This window comes from Coregonus clupeaformis, chromosome 24 (genome assembly GCF_020615455.1).
Source record: "Coregonus clupeaformis isolate EN_2021a chromosome 24, ASM2061545v1, whole genome shotgun sequence".
Lineage (NCBI taxonomy): Eukaryota > Metazoa > Chordata > Actinopteri > Salmoniformes > Salmonidae > Coregonus > Coregonus clupeaformis.
In genome coordinates, this window is record NC_059215.1 from 45,067,685 (window position 1) to 45,087,205 (window position 19,521).

Sequence of the window (19,521 nt, forward strand, 5' to 3'; positions counted from 1 at the left end):
GTGACACACCACCATCCTTCCCCCTTTCCCTCCCCTCTGGACGGTTGACATATCAGCATGACCAGACACACCTTGATCCATCCCTTTTCCCCTCTCCCTCCCTCCTGACCATGATCAGTGGACTACGTACCTCTTTGCACCAGCATGGTGACCTCGCTCCCTCTGGGACACTTGCTGAGCAGGTCCACCACCTGGTTGTGGCTCATGTTCTGGACGTTCCTCTTGTTCACCTCCATCAGAATGTCTGACTCCTTCAGGCCCCTGCAGCGGGGGTAGTCCACGATCTGCTTCACCCTCTGACCCCCACCCGTCAGGCTGTCAGCGATGGTGAACCCAAAGCCCTTATCGCCTTTCTCCATGTGCACCGTGATCAGCTCTGGCTGCCCGGCGATGGATGACGCCAGGGTGACCACGTCGCTGGAGGAGTAGCCGTGAGAGCCGTTGGACGCCACATCCGCTGAGGGACTGTGGGCCCGTGGCTCCCTCATCCCGTTAACGGGCCCTCCGGTCTGGCTGCCGTGGCTGGACGGAGAGTCGTAGCTCTCCTGGCCATTGACGATGATGGGCTCCTTGTCCAGGATGGCCACGGAGGTCACCAGGCTGGTGTTGGGGTCGTCAGGGTCAAAGGGCAGGGGGTAGCCACGGCACAGGGCCAGGTCCACCATGGAGCCGATCGGGATGGACTGGAAGATCTTCACCACCTGGGCGTGGGTGTAACCCAGAACGATGGTGTCGTTCACGCTCACTATCACGTCACCTACAGGAGGGGAGGGAGGGAGACGGAGAGGACAGTTACTAAAACAGTAACAGGATTACAAGCACATTAATAACACTGTTAGTAGCACAGTAAGCAATACAATGAATGTACTATGTGGGGTGCAAGTATTGTGACATACTGTATGGCCCCTATATGTTTGTTTCTTAGCTTACACAATCACTTCAATCCCCATAGGAATTGCGCAAATGCTTTCTGTATAAATGGTGTGAAACAGTGCCCTCAGGTGGGCTAAGGCGGTGTACTGCACCTGTTTCCATCTTCCCATCCAAAGCAGCAGGACCGTCCAGGACTAGACTCTTGATCTGCAGGAACTCATCCGGCTCGTCGCCCCCAACTACGGTGAAGCCGAACCCGCGGCGGCTCTTCTTCAGTTTGGTGTTAATGAAGGTTCCCTTCAGCTCCGCTGGGTTCCGTGTGAAGAACGGCTTCCCTCCTAGAGAACACAGGGAAAGGAACATTATCTGGAACATCTTTTTTATCTCTGTCTGCCTCTCTGCCTGTCTGTATGTATGTCTGTATGTATGGGTCGGTTACATCATATATTACTTCACATTATTTGTCTACCTATGCCTTCAGAAAGATTAATATCCCTTGACTTATTGTACATTTTGTTGTGTTACAGCCTGAATTCAAAATGGACTAAATTCTTTTTTTTCTCACCCATCTACACACACAACACCCCATAATGACAAAGTGAAAACATGTTTTTAGACATTTTTGCAAATTGAATGAAAAGGAAATTCAGAAATATCTAATTTACATAAGTATTCACATCCCTGAGTCAATACTTTGAAGAAGCACCTTTGGCAGTGATTACAGCTGTGAGTATTTCAGGGTAAGTCTCTAAGAGCTTTCCACAACTGGATTGTGCAACATTTACCAATTATTATTTTCAAGATTTTTCAAGCTCTGTCAAATTGATTGTTGATCATTGATAGACAACCATTTTCAGGTCTTGCCATAGATTTTCAAGTAGATTTAAGTCAAAACTGTAACTTGGCCACTCAGGAGCATTCACTGTCTTCTTGGTAAGAAACTCCAGTGTAGATTTGGCCTTGTGTTTTATGTTGTTGTTCTGCTGAAAGGTGAATTCATCTCCCAGTGTCTGGTGGAAAGGTTTTCCTTTAAGCTTTTGCCTGTGCTTAGCTCTATTCCATAAATTTTTTATCCTGAAAAACTCCCCAGTCCTTAATGATTACAAGCATACCCATAACATGATGCAACCACCACTATGCTTGAAAATATGGAGAGTGGTACTCAGTAATGTGTTGTATTGGATTTACCCCAAATGTAACACTTTGTATTCAGGACAAAAATGTATTTGCTTTGCCACATTTTTTGCAGTATTAGTTTAGTGCCTTGTTGCAAACAGGATGCATGTTTTGGAATATTTGTATTCTGTACAGGCTTCCTTATTTTCATTAGTATTGTGGAGTAACTACAATGTTGTTGATCCATCCTCAGTTTTCTCCTATCACAGCCATTAAACTCTGTAACTGTTTCAAAATCACCATTGGCCTCATCGTAAAATCCCTGAGTGGTTTCCTTCCTCTTCGGCAATTGAGTTAGGAAGGACGCCTGTATCTTTGTAGTGACTGGGTGTGTTGATACATCCTCCAAAGCCTAATTAATAACATCACCATGCTCAAAGGGATATTCTGTCTGCTTTTTTTTATTTTTTTCATCTACCAATAGCTGCCTTTCTTTGCGAGGCATTGGAAAACCTCCCTGGTCTTTGTGGTTGAATCTGTGTTTGATATTCACTGCTCGACTGAGTGACCTTACAGATGATTTTATGTGTGGGGTACAGAGATGAGGTAGTCATAAAACAAATCATGTTAAACGCTATTATTGCACACAGAGTGAGTCCATGCAACTTATTATGTGGCTTGTTAAGCAACATTTTACTATTTTACTAGGCTTGTCATACCAAAGGGGTTGAATACTTATTGACTCAAGACATTTTAGCTTTTCATTTGTAATTAATTTGTAAACATTTCTAAAAACATTATTTCACTTTGACATTATGGGGTATTGTGTGTAGGCCAGTGACCAGAAATCTCAATGTAAACCTTGTATGTCTGTATGTCTGTCCATCCAATCAACCCAAGCATCCATATACTGTATTTATTAAATTGTTCACCATTTCTTTAATCAGTGAAAATAGTAAAGTGGTTGCCAGGAGAGAATGCTTAATATATTTCCTAGTGATCCATCCATGATATATTAGTCATAGCTAGTTGAAATACATACAGCTTTCATTACAGTAACAACGTGTAGCTGATAGACAGGTTAATGACATCATACGGTAATTGTTTCCTCAAGAGTTTGAGCTCTAGAACCCCTTGATCACGAGGATCGCCTGGTCTGTGTCTGGTCATGCATGTGTGTGCCCTGGAACTGTACATTGAGGGTATATATTATTGCGAGTCAGATGTCCGTAGTACACAAGATCCTGGTATTGAAATTGTGTGTGTGTGTTGCATGGTATACTGAAACTTTTTTGATACTAGAACATGTTTTGTTACTTTCGGTACTTCTATAAAATTCTGTCTCACGTTGTCAACTGATGGAGAGAGGATCAAGTATGTCTATCAGTGCAGCCGATGTCCCCTTACAGCGCGAGCGCACCTTGTCTGCTCCACTTACTCATTGCTACACAATGTGATATCTAGAACCTAAAAGGGTTATTCGGCTGTCCCCATAGGAGAATCCTTTGAAAAACCCTTTTTGGTTCCAGGTAGAACCCTTTAGGTGTAACCCCACTCACGTTTGGTCCCTCCAGGGGCAGGGGGCAGCGGGGGCGGGACGTGCGGGTCGCGGTACGTCTCTAGGTGGTTATTGGCATAGTTGGCCAGGGGAGCACCAGCTGAGGAGTGCTCCTCTATCCACTCTGTACAGAGAGAGACACAGAGGGACTGTGAAATCACACACACACACACACAGAGATGCACGCAAGAACACATGCACGCATGCAGTCGCACACGCACGAACGCACACACACACAAATACACAAACATACACAGACATGCACACGCACAAACACAAACGTACATAAATTACAAACATAGGTACACACACATAAGCGTCACATTCATGCATTTGCTCACTTAAACTTGCTCTACATAGTTAGCACATGTACTATATACACCCACACTCCTCAAGATCCCCAAATGTCTTGACAGACTAACACATTGTTCATATTAACTGGCAAGTAGTCATTTATTCTAACCCAGTAAATTATACAATGAGAGAGACATTTATTTATAAGATGTTTTAACATTACATCTGATCATTACATGCCATTTCATCATAACATTGTGTCTCAGTGGTCCCAACACTTAGCAAGCATGATATCAGCAGCAGTTTGCACATACAGTAGATGGCAGCATCGACAGCTCTAAGCCTCTGATGACAAATAAGCAAATGCTACAGTACATGTCTTGAAAGGATGATAATGATGCTTTAATGATCTTTAATCAAACTAATAAGTACCCAAACACAGACTGGACAGGACAACAGGGTCAGTTCCACTTCAAATCCAGGAGAATCAATTGAAATTCCAATTCTGAGGAACTGAAAAGTGACTTTCCAATATGAACTGGGATTTCGATTCACTTCCTGGAATGACTGACTTCAAATGGAATCGACCCCAACACTGCAGAACAAGACCTGAGACAAGACAAGACGTGACGAGACAGAGACGGACATGAAGAAAGAAAGAAATGGTGCCTTGCCAGGGCAGGAAACGAACCTCGAATGTACCGCTCACCTTCAGGAGGCTCCAGCTGCATCCTGCGCCTAGCCTCCACTATGGGGTTCTCATACTGGGTCTTCCTGTTGATGTGACTGGAGAGAGGGGGGAAGGATAGAGCGAGAGAGAGAGAGAGAGAGAGAGAGAGAGAGAGAGAGAGAGAGAGAGAGAGAGAGAGAGAGAGAGAGAGAGAGAGAGAGAGAGAGATTCATTGTCACCATGATAAATGGCGGTACACAGTGTTTGACATCCTCTGGCTCACAACCTCTTAAATCCCTCCAGCTCAGTGCTAACCGCATAGGACTACACACTGGCCACACAAAATGGAGTCCGGTTTCAGCTAAATCTTCTTAGGTTCAAACCCATTATAATACAATGAATGTAGAAAAGGTCTGACAGCTAGCCATTGAAAGTCAGTATGTGTGGCAAATCAGAGAGAGAAAACACTAGTTCAGCTGAAATGACACCGTTTACAGTAAACTATATGAAAATGCTGATGCATAACATAAATCAAATGTATTCAGTCTTATTCATTATTGTGGGATAAATGAGAGGAATGTGAAAACAGAGCTATGTCAGTAAGGTGTTTAACTTACTCTACGTAGTACACCCCATACACTGGGTCATCTATCTTCTCCCATCCTGCAGGCAGCTCTGAAACAGAGAAGGAACAGCCATGTTACATCACTGTAATGACACATTCACTACAGTTACTGGTGTTGCAGTAGATGTCAGAATAGATTGGTGTGGTGTGATGATTCTCAAATGAGCCCAGTGGTCAGTTGAGTATTTATAAGAGGTAGTGTTCTCATTCAGGAAGTACTTCCGAGGGTGACGCTGTACTGTTTTTCTTATTGAAGGTCTCTCAGGTGTGTGAACCAACACTGAAGTGAATATATGTTTACCTGACCTGACTCTTCGCTTTATTATTCCTATTTTTTTTTCTTCTCTGTATTGTCAGTGGGCCACGGTGCAGGCATTTAATAATGGAGTCAAACTACTCCCTCTACCTCACGGAGCAAGGCACACACAGGCTACATACACAGCTAGCTGTCAGGGGAGTCTCTGAACTAAATTACAGACTGCAGAGCTTGACTGCTGCCTCCTACTAGATTTACTGTTCATACGCTCAGGCCCAGCCCACTCACAATGGCTCCAGATGGGTCATTTTTATGTCTGTCTTCAGAGCAGAACCAGGTTGTTTTCTATACATTGAATCAACTGCTACAAACAGTTGATAGATGTACACAATTGCATGCCTCATGCAAGTCAGGCAGAGAGGGCCTACTCCAGTCTCCTTTCAGCTCATTTATTATCTGATTTACTTAACAAAAGGCACGTCTCAATAGGTTGTCCAGCACGTCCAGGTATCCTCATGAAATGGCACAAGTGTGGGTGGGTGGGGGGGTTCCTCTTTTGTTCTCTATTGCTCCTCTATTGTTCCTTGAGCAAGGGTGAGGCCGATGACATCACAAATCCCCATCAGACCAACTCCTTGAATGCCCTACTCCTTGAAGTTTGTAGTTGTGTCTAAAAAACACTATTTTGCTCAAAACATATTTTTCTACCCTTTAGTGTGTGTATTTTACTGTATTTATACTTGGGATATCGCTTTTAAACAGTAAAAGTAAAACAAATGGCTGGAAGTCTTCTTTAAACTGACACAATCCCTATTAAAGCATTAGCATCTCACTGTATTTTATTTCATACAAAGACATTAGCGCCGTGTGTTAGCGTGGGCTGCTGCCAACTCCCACAAACACTTTTGGAGTGGGCTGGATTTCACAATCGATAATCAGACTGCCTGCTTCTCATGTGCCAGAAATAATAGGAGCTCATAGGCCCGACACTCAGAGCCCTGAAAGAGTCAGAGATTTAATTCCCTTTCAGGAGTGTTTATGTTTCTGTCAAATAGTCTACAAAGTGGCCTGTGAATCAGCAGTGCTATTTTCCAGTCTGTGGAGCAGCTCAAAGTACATAGATGAACCTGAGATGTCAAACCAAACACATTACTAATGTGTTCTGCTGCATTAAAGAAAATCACTCCTGCCACTCACTCAGTAGTTAGAAGCAAGCAGCACACCACGTTAAGTACAGAGACACATAATTTAAACATTTGAGCTAAAATCTAAAATGATTGTGAAAATCTAAAATGATTATAATATACAAAGGACAGATTGAGACCCCAATATACAGCCAATAGCCAATGCATTGACATAGAGAGAGAGAGAGAGAGAGAGAGAGAGAGAGAGAGAGAGAGAGAGAGAGAGAGAGAGAGAGAGAGAGAGAGAGAGAGAGCAAATAAAGGTGCATACCTAGCTCATTGTCTGGTTCCTCAGTGTGTACCCCTTCTTCTCCAAGGTGAAGAGAGCAGGATGAAACAGAGAAAATAAGATGAAAACAGAAAGAGGGTTGATTGGTTGATGGAATGACAAAGAAAAGGAAATAAAGAGAGGTAGTAAAGTAATATTACAGAGAAAGACAAGTAGGTAGAGGAAAAGAGATCTTTAAATCACCTAATTAGTCTTTACCAAAAAATAGATGTGCCATAATCCATAAAATCAATGACGTATGAAACTAAGATATGACAGATGACAGCAAAATGGCTACACGGTGGTGCCATTTCTGATATTGGTCGTTCTGAATTTGAGTACCAATTTCTGTGTTCTGAAGATTCACACACAGACATCTTTATCATTATTGTATGCTCGGTAAACAAAATGTATGTCACATTGTTACATAGATATTTGTTTGACTACAATTTACACAGTGGAGTAAACAAATCTTTAAATGAGCTATTACACAATTCCTTAGATGGAAAGCCAATCTCAAAGTAATGACAGGACCAGTCTATACAGCTCACCAGTTTAGAGATTAAGATTAAGATGACTTTATTGGCCAATTGCACAGGTCCAACCGAAATGTGACTATACCCCTCTGAAAGGGATTGGGACCTAATAACAGAAATGAGTTACCTCTGGTTTGTTCAGCCAGCCACACCGGTAGGATTGTCAAACTTTTGCCTGCCGACATTCCTTAGCATCTCAGAACAGAGTGTCGGCAGTCAATCTATTTTGTGTTCACACAGCAAAGACCTTGAAGTTATCAGTCACTCAGCCTTGTTAAAATACTCCAAACCAGGAGGTGGCAGTAGCATTGTTTGTATGTGTGTGTTGCTTAGTTTATGGTCTAGATTCCAATGTTAGCTAACTAGCTAGGTGTGCTAATGTTGCTATTTTGTAGAAAGCCCTTGTTGATACCAGCCAGATGGCCACAGCTAGATAACTAACTAGCAAGATGACGTAGAAACAATTTAATTCACTCTCCCTAATCCCATAATGCCAGTACCAGCCCATAGCCATATGTTTAGCTAGCTAGTTTACGTTAGCATATTCACTAGCTAGTGCAACATAGCTACCTAGCTAGCTAAGGACACTGCACTAATGTTGCAGATAACACAGGCAGCTGTTTATGGAAACGAATCCATTGTGATTTAATTATAATGTCAATACTTGCTAGAACAAAAGTGGTACCTGCTGCGTGCCGGCCCGGTAGCAATGAACCTGCAGTTTCTACTTGTATAATCGCAATGCTTAACAGTGGCCAACAACTTGACTTTGAGCCAATCAGAGAACACGAATCCCCATGTGTGTATGTGGGGGGCTTTTTCTCCGTACATCCACGGTTAAATGTTATGAACCCATTTATTTCCCCATAAGCTTTGTCCAAAGATTCACGGCGGAGTTAGTGCCTACAAAAAGATGCCATTACTATTGCTCTCTATAGAAAAATATTTAATCATGTTTATATCTCTGACTATGAGCTCAATGGCATCATCTACTGATAGCATCAACAAGGTGCAAGATTAGGTGGTAAACAACACAGCACGGAAATGAGTGAAACACAGTCACAGCACACACACACACACATACACACACACACACAGGGCCTGGCTTACCATCATCCTCACACTCCTCCAGAGGTTTCAGAGGTTTCTCAAGACAGCGAGGGTCGATCCACGATGTGGTCTTTGTGTTGTGGCTGAGGAAACAATACATACACAGAGCTGTTAAAGATTGGCTCTGAAGTCAAGGTGATAAGCACAAAAAGCAAACAAAAGCCCAATGATCTCATCAGCACATGGATGTGAGGGGTTAATGTCAATGGGCTTGTCGCTAAAACAAGCAGGTAAAATCAAACAGAGATCGCTACACGCTACATACGCTACACTAAACAGACTTCTCCCCCATTGAGAAACACAGACAAGAGGGTTGGAAGGAGACCTGTCAGTGTCGACGTATTGTCTAGAATAGGTAGCTGTATCCTCGACATCCCCACTGCAAGCTCTCCTTTCAATCCTCTTGACTTTGCTAGTCCAATCATAAAAGCAGACCAACATGCAGGTGTTGAATGCACCCAGCCATTTCCTCATCCTCTCCCAGCCAGGCAGTCAGGCAGCCCCAGCTCTGTGTGTTGGTCTGAGGACAGAGGGCTGGGCTGCATGGAAGTGGTCAGGTGATCTGACCTGCCTATGATCTCTAAGGAGATCAGGCTATGGAGGATTAACGGCCTGGAGAGCACTGAGCAATGACAGGCCTGTCTGGGGGAGGGGAGGAGGGAGAGTGCTGGGATACAGGACAGAGAAGCTTGACAGTATAGGGTACTGTATAGGGTATGTAGTCTATGAAGTAGACCTCTCTGTTCTTGGTGTAAGCTAAGGGTAGTTACTGTACATAGGGTATTGGGTAAATATGTACACTATGACGCAAGCTATTGTAGGTTGTAGGATGAAGTATATAGGGTATATAATACATACTTTGTAAAGTACACTTTCTGAATAGGCTAAGGGTGGGTGGGGTATAGGGTATAGGATGTAGGGTATAATATATATTATACATACTCTATAAAGTAGACTTCTCCGTTCTCTGTGTAGGCCATCTCCCAGTTGTCTGGCAGGGGTCCCAGGGGGTCTTCAGGAGAGGCCTGGGGCTGGGCGTGCGTCTGCTGCCCGTTGTCCAAGCTGGAGGCGGCCACGTTGTTCAGACCATAGGACGGAGCATTCTCGCGCGCGGGATAGGGCCGTAGAATGCCGCCGCGGCACTCGTCCTGGTCGCTAGGGTTACCTGTGCACAACAAGGGAGAGGGGAAGAGACTACGCACTAAGGATCCTGGGTAGGTAAGGAGCACAACACGAAACAAAACAGAGTGGGGAGGTTTATGTTTCATGCAGCAACCGGAATGTGGGAATCTATGGATGGAACGATAAGACACTTTATGCTAAGACTACTGTGTGCATTATATCAATGCATCACCTGACCATAAAAAAGAGTTATACTATGGTTCACGACTAAAAAACATCTTTCCCTCTTTACCTCCTTCTTTCTCTCTCTGCCTACCTCCCTCCTTCTGTAAACCCCCTGCCTGCTAGTCCAAAAGGAATGGGGCCCAATGACTATAATGCAAATGCAGTCAGCCTCCATTTCTCTAAACCCCCTACCCCTAGTTCCCTCCCACTCTCCTTCCCTCCCTGCCTCCCTCGCTCCTCTCTCACATCCGTGAGCTTTTCAGGGGTGATCAAACGCTAATTCACCACTCTGCTAGGCTGGCAGGACACACAGAGAGGGCCATAGATTCACACCGTCCGCCCACCCGACCAGGAAAAAGCCCCTCCATCTAGGAACTGACTGAATGTCTCACACACTCTCCAGGATGGAACAGACTTCAAAGAGAGGGAGACGGACAGAGAGAGACGGAGAGAAAAACACTCATCCTCAACTTGCTTCCTTTCTGGGCTAACACATTAACACAGGTTCTGATAAGCAATATTTCAAACTCAGTTAGACATCAGAAATGAGGCCTAAAAAAACAACACAAAGTGTTATACTCATCACCATAAATAGGTGGGAAATATCAACACTCCATTAACAGATAGATTAGTGCATTAGACGAAGACACAAATGAGTGGAAGAGAGAAGAAGGAGAAATATAGAGAGGAAAAGAAGAGAGGGAGAGAGAAAGGGGAGCGAGAGAAAGTGAGTGACAGAGGAGATCGAGGCCCTATGAATTCTGCTTGTACTGTGTTTCTTCCCTCCTCACAGGCAGATGGCACTGTTAAGACTCTAACAAAGAGAAATCAGCATCACAAAGACATGATGCAACCGCCAGACACCCAGCAACACAGAGCAGAGGAAAGCGCATTCTCTTTTACATGCGTGTAGACATACTAGCACACATACAGACATGCATGCATGAACACACACACACCTCACCCCCCCACACTCACCCCACAGTGAACACAAGCCTGGTTTGGTAGTGGTAGTCTGTATCAAACTGTCTGACTGCATGTACGATGACTCACCTGTAAAACTGTTGTTCATTTCCGTAACCTGGTCGTCATCCTCGTAGTCAGCCGGCACTACACTGGCGTTTTGCATGTCATTGTAGGACTTGGTGCGCTTGGGAGTGGACTGCTGGGAGCCTGGGGGGCCGTCGAGGAGCACAGCATCACTGAGAATCACTGTCCCAACCACGGGCTGCCTCGGTGGCTTGGGGGTCCCATAATAGTTACCTAGGCAACAAGAGGGACATTAGCATGCCTGAGAGAGAGAGAGGAGGGAGGGGGAGGGAGAGGAACAGAGATAGAGAGGGGGGCAAGAGATAGATCAAGAGAGAGAAAATGAAGGGAAAGAGAGACAGAGGACAGAGATAGAGGGAAGGAGATCTATAAAATCTTAAAATCTTACGCAGGGGAAAAGGAGACAATGCCAGAGCACAATGCATCCTGAAATGGTGGAAATAAGCAGCTGCTGGAAAAGCAGGCTTTTCCCCCTAGCCAATGGTGTTATAGATTGAGAGGGGAGAGCTGTATTGTCTGGGAGCAGGGAGCATACACAGATAATACAATGGACCGGCTCAGAAGGGAAGAGAATCTTTACCTCGTTAAAGTATACATTAAAATGACTGGCTTATCATTGGTCAGTGCCAGATTTGTTACTAAGGTTTATTTCCCACAATGCAATCCAAGAGATAGAAACACATGTTCAATACAAAACACAAATTCTATGTCATTATCTACAACTGATAAAATGTATATCCTGAAAATATCTTCAGAAAGAATCCTGAAAATATCTTTAAAAAGTCTATCCACAATTCTTGGAAAGTGACAATTTTGGATATGAGAATGGAAGTCTTATCTCAATGCCACTGCATGTCATGTTACTGACACACTGTACATAGGTCTGCCTCATATTTGTATTTGGAAGGCAATAGGCTCCTGTGGACAGGTATTTTACATTGTCTGCGGGGCAGAGAGAAAGGTGTCAAACACGCAGTAGTGCAGGTGCCAAGCAGACTAACGCTGTTGCACACACACACAACCCACAACACAACACAACCCACAACACACACACACACACACAAACACATAGGTGGATTGTAGTTTCTGTCAGGACAGAAGACTTTCACTGCGGTACACTGTACTAATCTAGGTGAGGAGAATCTGGTGACCTGGTGAAATATTATCTTTTCCACTCCTACAGTCTACCATCATCACTATCATCATCATCATCATCATCATCATCATCATCATCATCATCATCATCATCATCTTCATATTCATCTTCACCATCATCTTCATCATCATCAACATCATCATCATCACCATCACCAAAACCAACATCACCATTATCATCCTCACCTTCATATGTTCCTATTTCCAGTAGTGTTCCGCTCTTCTCAAGGTTTAGGAAGTCCTCTACGGACAGAAAGTTGTAATCAACCCCAGGGACCTCGCCGTCTCGAAGGGGGCGTGTCGTACCTGTGGAAAGAGAAAACCAAGGTTATTAATCTGTATTACTACCAACCAGCTTGACCGAAAACGAGGGAGCAGTTTTGTAGGTGGTTAACTCAATGGCAGTTACATTTGCCAAAACCTACCCTTCAATTAACAAACACAAAGGTTAGGGCCTCACTGTGGGTGGAAACAAAGATTGAGAATGAGAAAGGAGCCAGTAATGTATAATCAGTATTCAAACACAGCTAGGTCCATTAATCATAGGACTGAGAAAGAACCAGTCAGAAGAACAGGTCTCTACAAACAGGAAGTGTGGGAGCTGAATGCAGGGCCGGCCCGCCCATTAGGCAGGATTAGGTGGCCGCTTATGGCGGCAGATTGACGAGGGCGGCAATTTCCTAGCTAAAATGTCCAAGACGCACCTCCAACAACACACCTCACATAATTCTGCACAAAAAATAATAATGTGTCTCAACCAGTGACAGGCATATGGGCTTTTTAGGTGAGTGCTGATGCCGCCTTGTGATAAGCAGTGCCCACTTTGTCAAAGGCAGGGGCGTAAAATATTTTGGTTGTCCATTCCCAAAGCATCTTGGTGCTGTTGGACAAAATCTGAAGCAATGATAGATGTCTATGTTTGGTTCAGATTTGGTCTGGCCTTGATTTGGCCCAAACATAGACGTCTATAAATGAAGTCTTTTCAACTTTCATTCAGAACCGAAAAGGAACTTGATTTCAAAGTCTGGAAAATATGTATTTTCAATATCCGGAAAATTCTTATTTTTAATGTCCGGACGTATTTTAAACATGAGGAAAATATGTATTTTCACCTTTCATTCAGAACCTAAAATGAACTAATTTCACCATCTGAAAAATATGTATTTTAGGGGGTCTCGCCTAGGGCGGCAGAACGTCCAGGACCGGGCCTGGCTGAATGTGACAGGGTGCAATTTTGGTCACCGCTTCCTTTGAGACTGCAGTGAACAGAGCGGGTGGACGTGGACATGATGTGAGGAAACAGGAAATTAAGAAAGTCTCACTCACCCCTATCTCAATCTAGTAGTGGTGGCATACCACAGGCTTTAAACGCACACCAGAGATAAAATAAGGGTCATCTTTATCAACACAGAGGAACTGACACTATCGTCTGGGTATTTCATTTCCCTTCTGGCACTGTGATCATACAGTATGGCTCAAAAGACCCTCTGTGGTAGTTTTCTTTAAAAATATTTGTCTTCATGGTCTAACTGAACCACGAAAAGGCCCATATTTGTCTCTAAAGTTCATCTGTAGAATAAAGGCCATGAAAAAAATGTGGACTATGTTGTTACACATAATGGTATGAAAAAACAACATATGTGTGGGCTATTCAGAGGAGATTACTTTCTACTACATCTGGTCAATTCATTTTCTCCTTCTGGCCTGCACCTTTAAAGTTACCACCCTTCTCAATATCAACCATCTGGCCACATTTTCAGTTAAAAGGTTGGCTAATGTCAAAATGAGCTTCAAGTTCCTTGGCGTCCACATCACTAAGGACTTAACATGGTCCACACACACCCGTACAGTCGTGAAGAGGGCACGGTAGCGCCTCTTCCCCCTCAGGAGGCTGAAAAGATTTGGCATGGGCCCTTGGATCCACAAAAAGTTCTACAGCTGCACCATCGAGAATAATAAAATAGTAACACTACCTCGTTCAAAGGCACTTAAATATTTTGTCTTTACCATTCACCCTCTGAATGACACACATACACAATCCATGTCTCAATTGTCTCAAGGCTTAAAAATCATTTTTTAACCTGTCTCCTCCCTTTCATCTACACTGATTTAAGTGGATTTAACAAGTGACATCAATAAGGGATCATAGCTTTCACCTGGATTCACCTGGTCAGTCTATATCATGGAAATAGCATGTTCCTAATGTTTTGTAACCTAACCTTAAACCCTAACCCTAAAACCAACCCTAGCTCCTAACCCTAACCCTAAACCTAATTCTAACCCTAACACTAAACCCTCTAGAAATAGCATTTGACCTTGTGGGGACTGACAAAATGTCCCCAGTTGGTCCCAAAACAATGTGTTTAGTTAGTTAAACACGTCCAAACACACACACACACACACACACACACACACACACACACACACACACACACACACACACACACACACACACACACACACACACACACACACACACACACACACACACACACACACACACACACACACACACACACACACACACACACACACACACACACACACACACACACACACAGAGCCTCAGTATCATTACAGTGGGAGGGAGTTGAGAGAAGACAATAAAGACAGGGGTCATTGAGTTCCTCTCTTTACAGAGACAGAGATGACAGGGGTCGTCACACACCTGGCAGATGGCTGACGGAAGTCATAACCCATCTGTGAGTAGGAAAGTCAGGACACACATGCACACATTGCCGGGGAGGCAGGCACGCACACACAGCTTGGTAAGTGCTCAAAGTTGTCGTCCAGAACCAAAGCCGCTTATCTGACACAAACATTCAAGCACTGTATTTACTGTCAGTCTGCCTATGAACTCAAGCATTAGATCACTCAGGGAACAACCTGTGTCTAAACATCTCAAAATAACTACAGTTCATCGTGGCACAGAGAAGTAAGATTTAGTGTCTTTGCTCTTCTCTTTTCCATTTTAAATGAATTACAGCAGCAGCGGTTTCATACTCAGGCCATCTCCCTATCAAAGAGCCATACAATACACTATGATGAGTCACCTAATTGGCAAATTTTATACTGTACCTCTGCTGCTCTGTGTGTATCACAGGGACCGGAGTTGAAGAAAGTAACGTTTGCTGGGAGTTTGAGTCATCGTCGTTGCCATACAAAGTGAGTCCCTTGGTGATCTATGAGTCTGTGGCACAATGTGTTCTAATCTAATGAATGTCTCTGCTGTGGAGGGAGTGGATGAGCTGTTCTCTCTCTGGTAGTATTCCCCACACTGGGGGCATATGATGCGGTGAGTAATGCAGTTGTGCTGATAGAAGAGTAGCTCAATACTTCTGTAACAAGTACTGTATCATTGAATAATTATAAAGCAGCTCCACTAATTTGGATTGAGACTTGTTGGGTTTCAGAGAGCTGCAAGTTATTTTCCAAGCCAATGTTTTCCACTTAAACTCCTCCCAGTCTGCTACAGGAAGGATGCTCTAAATATCAAGTTGAGGAAATAGTAGGACACAACCTTCTCTGTTCCACTGTCATCTTAAAAAACATGAAACACTGTTCAAAATAGGAGTTCCAGGTTCCTTTCAAATTCAAACCCTAATGTCAGTTGAGCTCTCAGCAGCACTGGACTTGTGGGATACATAACATAATGGATTCTTCATGCAGGCAGGCAGGCAGGCAGGCAGGCAGGCAGGCAGGCAGGCAGGCAGGCAGGCAGGCAGGCAGGCAGGCAGGCAGGCAGGCAGGCAGGCAGGAGGCAGACAAAAGACTCAGTGAGGACAGGCTTGGCCTCATTACTATCTGTGTCCCTCCTCTCTATTCTCTGAAACCACAGGAACAATGACTGGGCCTAACTCAGGCTGATGAACTTCCAAAGCCACTCAGCATCAATGGTATGATTCTTTGTCTAGTCGTGAGAAGCTCCAGTTTCTTGAATGAATGGAAAAATAGAACACAAGTATTCGTAACTGTTTCAGCACCGAGAGACCTTGGGGACTGTATTAATCGGGAATAACTATACTACTGGTCTTCCTGTCCCTAAATACATTAAGAGAAAGTAGGATCGAGTAAATGGTCTCTCACTAATTTTTTCAGTCTCACCTCTCTCTTACAGTAATAGGCCAAATTCATACAATGGTGGTAAATTATCCCTTTAACTGTTTGTACTCTCTCTGTCCCTCCCCTCCCCTCCCCGAGGACCTGAGCCCTAGGACCATGCCTCAGTACTCCCTGGCCTGATGACTCCTTGCTGTCCCCAGTCCACCTGGTCGTGCTGCTGCTCCAGTTTCCACGCTTCTGCCTGTGGCTATGGAACCCTGACCTGACCGGACGTGCTACCTTGTCCCAGACCTGCTGTTTTCAACTCTCTCTCTCTACCGCACCTGCTATTTCTACCTCTAAATGCCCGGCTATGAAAAGCCAAATTACATTTACTCCTGATGTACTGACCTGTTGCAACCTCTACAACCACTGTGATTATTATTTGACCCTGCTGGTCATCTATGAAGGTTTGAACATCTTGGAGAAAAATCTGGCCTTAATGGCCATGTACTGTTATGATCTCCACTTGGCACAGCCAGAAGAGGACTGGCAACCCCTCAGAGCCTGGTTCCTCTCTAGGTTTCTTCCTAGGTTTCTGCCTTTCTAGGGAGTTTTTCCTAGCCACCGTGCTTCTACATCTGCATTGCTTGCTGTTTGGGGTTTTAGGCTGGGTTTCTGTATAGCACTTTGTGACATCTGCTGATGTAAAAAGGGCTTTATAAATACAATTTGATTGATTGATTGATTGATTGAACTACTGAGTGTAATTATGACTGACCCCTGAGGTGTGAGAGGGAAATATACCCAGACAAAATGCATGCACCAGAACAGAAAACAGAAACATACAGTAGAACTAGACTGCTACAGCCTCCGTGCAACATTCAGTCTCAGTCCTGTTGCTAAGGACAACCAGAGATGAGGTTTACATGTTGCCCTTCCTGTGCGCAAGAAAATATGAAAGATTAAATAGTTTTCAGGATATAAACGGCAGTTTATGTGTGTGTGTGTGTGTGTGTGTGTACAGAATTAGAGCTTAATGATGTACATGAATATTGTTGCTAGAATTGAATAGAATACCGTATAATTGAATAGAATGTCCTTGTATAAATGTGGCCTACTGTATGTCATATTTAGGAACTGAGTAACTGAGTGATTAATGAATGACCTACCTATGACACATACTGTACAGCACAGTGTAGTAGCACATCATACAGCCTGGCAGTGTAACACATACACCACAGTGTCTGTCTGACTTTGACTCTGTGTTGACATGAGGAGTAGCCTACCTGTTAGAATCACTGTCCTGTTTACAGTAGCGACAACACAGGAGAAATACCCTCTCTCCCCAGGGAAGACCTGCTACCAACAGCACCACACCAATTATACATCGTACCCGTCAGAGCATGGAGTCATTACACTAGGTGATTACTAACACACGAAACACAGAAGCTAAAAGACACACCTCTATGCAGTTCACAGTGAATTATGCCCTGTGTGAAAAGCATTAGAAAGGGACTACCATAAGAAAACGGTCATGATGACCTACAATAGGACTGTGCTCTTGCTTAGAATATTATTATGATTAGGCTATATTTCAAATATAAGGCAGGGATTGTTTCACTTTCACGACGATGGTATTTGAGAAGCATAGCCAGCTCCAGCTTTGCCTGACAACAGATAAATGAACACGTAGGGAGGATGTGGAATGTTTCTGTACCTTTATTCTCTATATCCCTCTCTTCTCCTCTCCTTTCATACTCTCTTCTCCTATCCCACTCTCAAGTGAATTTCAGCCCATCTCTCTATTCCTATCCATATCCCTCTCTCTCTTCCTTTCCCTATCTCTATTGCTTGAACCATCTCTCTATCGCTCTCACTTTCCCTCTCCTCTCCCTCTCTTTCTCTCTCCTTCCTTCGCTCTCTCTCCGTCCATCCCGCTATGTTACGTGGTATTAGCGGTAGCAAAATATGCCACTAGGTGTGACGAGGTGCCCGGCACGCAGCTGACGTTCTCCTGCTACTGGGGAAGGTTGGGAAATAGAACACGGATCGTCCAATCAGCATCAATCCCCCACCCCTAGCAGCCTCAACATCAATCAGCAGCTGTAGTACACTCCACCAGGAGGAGGGGGGATGACGGGAGATGGGGCTGTCGTTGGGGGGCTGCAGACAAATGGTAGAACGTGGCAGTGGGAAAAGAGTTAGGGGGAGCAGAAAAAGAGAAAGGAAGAGGGAGAGAGAAAAAGAGAGAGAGAGAGAGAGAGAGAGAGAGAGAGAGAGAGAGAGAGAGAGAGAGAGAGAGAGAGAGAGAGAGAGAGAGAGAGAGAGAGAGAGAGAGAGAGAGAGAGAGAGAGAGAGAGAGAGAGAGAGAGCGAGAGAGAGTCACAGACAAATCTGGCTACCCAGAAAGGATAGGTTGGGCTCACTCTCCCCTCAGAGTCAGGTCGAGACAGCGCTGCATTTTCTCCTACCCTGCGAGAACTATACAGACTTACGGGCAAATGTATTTCCCAAATTTGAAAACAAATACAACATTTTGTTAACCAAAACAGAAAAGAAGAAAATCCAATATCTATTGGGAGAAAAACCCCTTTGTGTCATATTAGCTGCAAAATATGTACAGTAGCTTCCTGCCACACCAGTAGGGACAGCCAGTGGAATGACCAACCAGAGCAATAACATTGCTACCTGTGTCTTTCTCACTATTTCATTATTTTATTATTATTAATTTCTTACTGCTTCTTCTTCCAACTTACTTCTTAGTGTCATGTTAATTGTTACTACTCATTGAGTATAATTATTTTTCCTATTATCTATCTGTGTCATCATTGATTTGATATGTGTCTATATGTTTGCTTTGGCAATGTATGTGGTAACACTTTCCATGCCAATAAAGCCATTTGAGAGAGAGAGAGAGAGAGAGAGAGAGAGAGAGAGAGAGAGAGAGAGAGAGAGAGAGAGAGAGCGAGAGAGAGAGAATAAAAAACGCCAAATAATTCATGCAGAGCAGAATTAGGACAATACCCGCTGATTATCAAAATCCAGAAAAGAGCCGTTAAATTCTACAAGGAAGCGATTCCCAAACCTTTCATAACAAAGCCATCACCTGCATAGAGATGAACCTAGAGAAGAGGCGCCTCAGCAAGCTGGTCCTGGGGCTCTGTTCACAAACACAAACAGACCCCACAGAGCCCCAGGACAGCAACACAATTAGACCCAACCAAATCATGAGAAAACAAAAAGATAATTACTTGGCACAATGGAAAGAATTAACCAAAAAACAGAGCGAACTGGAATGATATTTGGCCCTAAACAGAGGGTACACAGTGGCAGAATACCTGAACACTGTGACTGACCCAAAATTAAGGGAAGCTTTGACTATGTACGGATTCAGTGAGCATAGCCTTGCTATTGAGAGAGCCCACAAAATGAGGT

At 44.0% G+C, this 19,521-nt stretch overlaps 1 protein-coding gene across 8 annotated transcripts in view; it reads right to left on the bottom strand.

Moving 5' to 3' along the window:
* The window catches only part of LOC121538593 (membrane-associated guanylate kinase, WW and PDZ domain-containing protein 1-like), a 206,627-nt gene that overhangs the window by 42,267 nt on the left and 144,839 nt on the right, over nt 1-19,521 (bottom strand). For 3 of the 8 annotated variants that reach the window (XM_041846741.2, XM_041846739.2, XM_041846746.2), the window contains exons 3-12: nt 12,229-12,348; nt 10,891-11,100; nt 9,433-9,700; nt 8,491-8,573; nt 6,848-6,886; nt 5,129-5,186; nt 4,533-4,627; nt 3,549-3,671; nt 1,026-1,211; nt 131-757 (exon numbers count right to left, since the gene is read on the bottom strand). In XM_041846741.2, the coding sequence (XP_041702675.1) occupies nt 131-757; nt 1,026-1,211; nt 3,549-3,671; nt 4,533-4,627; nt 5,129-5,186; nt 6,848-6,886; nt 8,491-8,573; nt 9,433-9,700; nt 10,891-11,100; nt 12,229-12,348 (1,809 nt within the window). The remainder of the gene's footprint in view (nt 1-130; nt 758-1,025; nt 1,212-3,548; nt 3,672-4,532; nt 4,628-5,128; nt 5,187-6,847; nt 6,887-8,490; nt 8,574-9,432; nt 9,701-10,890; nt 11,101-12,228; nt 12,349-19,521) is intronic. The other 5 variants (XM_041846740.2, XM_045207243.1, XM_041846745.2 and 2 more) reach the window with 4 other exon arrangements.